This window comes from Paecilomyces variotii (genome assembly GCF_004022145.1).
Source record: "Paecilomyces variotii strain CBS 101075 chromosome Unknown C8Q69scaffold_1, whole genome shotgun sequence".
In the NCBI taxonomy this organism is placed as follows: Eukaryota; Fungi; Ascomycota; class Eurotiomycetes; order Eurotiales; family Thermoascaceae; genus Paecilomyces; species Paecilomyces variotii.
In genome coordinates, this window is record NW_021167140.1 from 3,459,565 (window position 1) to 3,465,118 (window position 5,554).

Consider the following 5,554-nt stretch of genomic DNA (forward strand, 5'->3'; position numbering starts at 1 on the left):
TAACTCTACGAGTACTCTACGATGGGATCTGCGGGATCGACTTCTACTAAGTTACTGTTCTGTTGACGCGATAGGTAGGCTGATCCAGACGCGCGTTGAGGGATCATAGATACGAATCTCTTGTCATTAAGATTGCCTTTCTGAGTGAAATATTCTAACAGGTATTTTCTTTTTTTTTTTTTCTTTCTTTTCATGATATTTCTCCTCCCGTTCACAGTCTCTCAACATGAGTTACTAGGGAAATTGGAAGTTGAAGTGACTTCTCCTTCTCTGGCCCATCCTGGACGCATATCAACCGGTCCGTACCTCGGCTTTTTTTCTTCTTTCATACTGTATGCTAACCGCGACCCTTGGCAGATTCGATCACTCCTCATCTTCCTCCAACGTAGTCTTCGTCGTCAGATGGTAGCGATCCTTACCTTGATGGTCTAGTTCGTGTTCGATCGCAAGCTTCGACAGGTGCCCGATGATGTTCTCGATCTTCGTGTCTGATTTGCTTCTGCTCTGTCGACCCAGATTATCCAACCAAGGAATGGCCGTGAGAACGTAGTACACCATGGCAATTATGATCGTGACACCGATCGAATATGCCCAAATCACGACGACTGTCACGATATCCACCCAACCGTCCGCTCTGAACTTTGCGTGCGAATCAGGATCACTGACTTCTCCAGGACCTGATAACCAGCCGAATAGGCAGAATATCGTCGCAATGACATCCACGCCCAGGATAGCACCAACTAGCTGCCATGATGGCCACGTCTTTCCTCCACGGGTCACGAATATCAGCCAGTTTTCTGTCAAGGAGATTTCCAGGAAAAGAATCTCTTGCACGGAGCCAAAATTCTGGATGATACCACCGTTGGGTAAGAATAGCGTTCCCCGAATGACCCAGGTTCCGAGAGCAAGGAGGATCCCTAACACGATGCTGACAACCCATATTTTTGGTAATTGCCATTCTACCGGTCGAAGGTCAGAGTATGCCTTATCATAAGCAACAGCGATTGTGGCAAGGTCGGCGAAGAGTGCCAGGAATACCACCAGGTCCACGACAACAGTCTCGTCGATGATGATCATCGAAGTAACCAGATAGATCTCCAAATGAAGGCAAAGCGCTATACGATATTGGATATAGGCCTTCATCCGCTGAAAAATCTGTCGTGCAACCTTGACCGCGTCGATAATGGTGCTTAATCCCGGTGCCAAAAGCACGATATCTGCTGCTGCCTGAGCTGCCTCTGTAGCTCCTTCGACGGCGATTCCGCAATCTGCTTTCTTCAGTGATGGGGCATCATTCACTCCATCCCCAGTCATAGCGGTTAGATGGCCTCGTCGTTGAAGCATTTCGACCACTTGATATTTATGTTCTGGAAACACTTCTGCAAATCCATCCGCCCTTTCTACTAGGTCGTGCTGTGCTGAGCCCGCCAGGCCTCCGTGCATCAGTCTCTCGGAATTATAGACCTTTGTTCCTGTTTAGATGTCAGGAATGCTCGGAAAATAGGATAGTGCTGTCAAAGGATTTTGAGAGTGCATTCACCACACGCGGGGACTCACCTAACGCCAGCATCTTGCATGTTTCCTTTGCGATGGCGATTGCATCTCCGGTCAGCATCTTCACACTGATTCCCAGGTTCTGAGCTTCGGCGATAGTATGAGCAGTATCCTCACGAGGAGGATCGAACATCGGATACATCCCAAGCAGTTGCCACGATTCGCCTTCTTTCTGGACAGCGACCCCTAGAGACCGAAAACCGCGTCGTGCAAATTCGCGAGCTTTATCTTGATACATCCTCGCTTCTGCCTCGGAGCTATTGGTTAGCCTTAATATCGCTTTCGGCGCTCCCTTAGCTGCCGTGTAGTGTACTCCGTCAAGAGTGCATTCGCAGGTAATTCTCTTGGAGACTGGGTCGAACGGGCGGAACTTCTCGGTCTTCCATCCTCTTTGCAAGATTTCCCTTGCCTTTGGATACTGCTTGAGCGTAAGAATGGTGACTTTATCAATCGGGTCCAGGTTCTTAATATTATGTGAGGACGCGAGGGCCGCGACTGCCATCATCCAGTTCACGTCCACCCCTTCCGCTACATATGGTTCGCGCACACTAAGCTGGTTCGCTGTCAAGGTGCCAGTCTTATCTGAGCAAAGAACATCCACGCCCTTATTGTGACATCAGTAAATTACCATTCATTGCCAAAAGCTGGGACGGCGAGGATATTCGTCAAGCTTACCGCCAAACTTTCTATCGCAGTCAACTTCTGCACAATCGCTTTATGCTTCGCGAGGTATGCTGCCCCAACTGCCAAGGTCGTAGTCGTAACAACCGGAAGTCCAACGGGCACTCCGATGATAAGTAATATTAGGGCGAAATGCAGTAGATTCTGAGACGACTTTTCCGGGGTAGCAATCTTGAGGTGGTGATAGAACCCGCCGATCCAGGCGGCCAAGATCCAGAACATCACAAGCACGAGCAATGATGTTCCGATTTGGTTCATAATGGCTTTAAAATGTCCCTGGTCCTTTGCACTTTGGACAAGCGCTGCAGTCTTGCCCACGAAGGAAGATCGAGCACTTGTAATGGCTATGGCGTACGCCTTGCCCCGCTTGCAACCAGTCGTATAGTAGCAGACGTCGCCCATGTATTTATCAACCTAAGAAAAGTCAGATCTTCCAAAATAACAGAAAACTATGAATTGTATCTACTGACAGCTAAGGATTCCCCAGTAATCGCTGATTGATCGACTGCCACGATGGAAACGGCATCAGCAGTGTGGTGCCCATGATCGTTCTCGTCACCGCTCTCAGGCACATCTTTCTCTTCCGTATCGTACGCCGCTGAATTTTGCATTTCTTGATATTTCTCGAATCCCGTCGGATCATCATAAGCGGATATCAGACGCACGTCGGCCGGAACCATATATCCTTCCTCGAGGATAACCTATATATATCCGCACTTGTCAGCCTCACGCTCGTCAGAACTCCTTGTTCAAAAGTGAGAGACATACGATGTCTCCTGGAACCAGTTCCCTAGCGAGAATTTCTTGCGCGACTCCGTCCCGTATTACGTGTGCTCTCATTGCAATATCCCCTTTGAGGCTGGCCACGACGTCGGCAGCTTGCTTTTCTTGGTACCAGCCGACAGTCGCATTGAGCATGAGGATCCCAATGATGACTCCGAAGTCAACCCAGTCGCGAAGGCCTGCTGCTAAGAACACCGCCAATTCCATAACTAAACGTCTCGTTAGTTAGAGAAGCCCATAGATTGTCCACAGATAGATTGTCCACAGCAGCTACACATTGCAGGGTATACGTACCATAGAGAATAGGGCCAGTGAAGTATGAGAGAAACTTGAGGAACATATTTTCCTTTTCGGCGGTCAATTCGTTCCAGCCGGTCTTTTTGCGTCTCTGCTCAATATCATGGGCATTCAAACCCAGTTTCGGATCAGTCCGAAGCCATTCATCAGGTACTTTGAATCCATCGTCTCCTGAATCAGACTTGCGTCTCCACGGTGTAAACCAACGACGCTTCTTCGAAGACTCATCGTGTGCAACGTCACTGGCTCCATCATGGCTTGATGATGCATAGCGAGAATCACGATAAGTCGAGATGTACCGGTTTAAAGAGGTATACTCATCCAGGGATCCATCATTTTCGAACGCGATAGATCTCTGACGCTCAGCACCTACTGCCCCATTCTCCGCGTCTTCACTTGCAGGAGCCATTGTGTGCAAGAACGGACCTGAAGTTAGAAGCTTGAAAGAACGGAGTGAGACAGGGCAGGGTGTGAGTGATTTTCACCGTTCCTTTTGTATGTGCGAAGCCTTGTGTTTGTCACGGGACAAGATGCCAACAGATTGGCTGCTTCCGCCTTCACAAAGTACAAGTGAGCATCCATGCAGCACTCTTTATCCGCTAGCTGTGAAGGGGCGTCTATCCATCGCTGTCCTCAATTCCGCCTCTACCGCGTTGTTACAGGGATTCTGCATCTGATCTACAGGATGAATTCCAAAGACAGACTTCCCGAGAAGTGTTCGCGTGATCAAACTATCCATACGCCTGTTCCTTTAGTTTTCCACTTGTTCTGATATGAGAGTTGGAGTCTCTCCTCTAAGCCTTGATTCTCAAATAAAGGGTTGGTCGGATTGATCTATCGATCCTACACGGTCGCTGAAGGTGGTACGATGTTGCCATTTCAGAGGAAAAGCAAAATCTACATGATGAGCAAATCACAGGAGGTTCCTCACAAGATTGAGGCAAAAGGGAGGTTCTTGTCATTTCTTACCTTCCTATACTATCGATGTTGGAGGAGACTACGTGTATCAGGCCACCAGAGAGGGTCTATTGTCCGCAACCACACCCAAAGCAACAGCTTCTAGTTACTTCCATTCTCGATACACAGGGAGAGTCATCTTGTTCGAAGTCGAGTACCGTGTGATGGTTCCAGGTTCTATGAGGGATTTATGCCAGCTGATCTCCTCGCTGGTTTTTTTGTGAGCTCTAGACGGAAGATCGGCTGCACAGCATGCTACCTGCGGATGTTCTTCCGTACCTTGAGAGCTATGGAGTCAAGCTCGTGCCGTAATCTTCACAGTGACTGGAAAGATCCCGCTTTCCATTGCCATAGTGTAGCTTACCCCGCGTCGATGGGCTGTGGAACGACACGGTAAGTGGCTGGATATTATCCGTCCCCGGTAATATCCTTCCTATAGGACGCCAAGCAGTAAGGTGTATAACATGGAGCGATACTCCTCAGACATAAAGGTCAATCTATCAGATGGCTCTAATATATTCGCTTTCGGGTTGTACCGATGTAGATGCGGTATTAAAATCATCACCGATCGAGCTATCGGTCCTCTTCACAGGAGTCTGACACGAAAATGCCATGACAGACCGGGCACTATGTCAACAACAAAATAGGCGATAATAATCATCGGTCTCACTGAAGCTTAGTTGAAAACTGCCTTCTCGGTATGGCATCTGTGTGAGAAATCTATTTCCTGGACAGACCCATAAGGATAATACCCCAGATCGGCGGCGGCTAGATCTTATCTCAGCAAGCTCAGACGCTCGCCAAAGATTAGAGTGGTTTAGTGTAATTTACTGACCAATAATATTAAAGCGGCTACGCTAAACCTAAATAGGAAGGTGAAAAATTCTTTGGCGAGCGTCTGAGAACAAATGGTCGCGATTTGTTAGTAAAGCTCACCAAATTGGCCATTTTTCAAGACCTTCATCTAACTTTGAAGGTGAATAACTCCACTATTTATTAAGATATTCAATAGGAGTTAACTGCAGTGGATTTATATGCTATTTCTCTTTAAATTCATATATATATTAATAGGTTAAAGCAATTTGTTGATATAGAACTGTACTATTAAAGTTATCAGATCAGATTTTGCGAAAGCTCATCATGAACGCCTATAACCTATAAGACCTCTCAACCTTGTAAATCTAGCCATCTAGCTGATTCCGCTGATAGAGCAGACCTAGCAGATCTAGCGAAGCAGATCTAATAGACCTAGCAAAGCTAGTAGAGCTGGTAGGGTAGACCT

General features: G+C 47.5%; 1 protein-coding gene across 1 annotated transcript; it reads right to left on the minus strand.

Moving 5' to 3' along the window:
* Positions 1–278: 278 nt before the first annotated feature.
* C8Q69DRAFT_43957 (plasma membrane H+-ATPase Pma1) lies at positions 279–3,896 on the minus strand. The gene is made up of 6 exons (XM_028628606.1): positions 3,313–3,896; positions 3,004–3,227; positions 2,706–2,936; positions 2,230–2,649; positions 1,558–2,158; positions 279–1,472 (listed from the first exon to the last, which is right to left on the minus strand). Exons 1-6 carry the CDS (start codon positions 3,722–3,724, stop codon positions 364–366), a joined length of 2,997 nt encoding a protein of 998 aa, XP_028489631.1. The 5' UTR covers positions 3,725–3,896; the 3' UTR covers positions 279–363.
* Between the last annotated feature and the right edge of the window lie 1,658 nt (positions 3,897–5,554).

Coding starts and splice junctions, on each gene's coding strand:
- C8Q69DRAFT_43957 (XM_028628606.1), bottom strand. CDS start 3,724: ATGGCTCCTGCAAGTGAAGACGCGGAGAATGGGGCAGTAGGTGCTGAG. Junction 3,228..3,312: donor CACTGGCCCTATTCTCTATG/GTACGTATACCC, acceptor CGAGACGTTTAG/TTATGGAATTGGCGGTGTTC. Junction 2,937..3,003: donor AACTGGTTCCAGGAGACATC/GTATGTCTCTCA, acceptor GGATATATATAG/GTTATCCTCGAGGAAGGATA.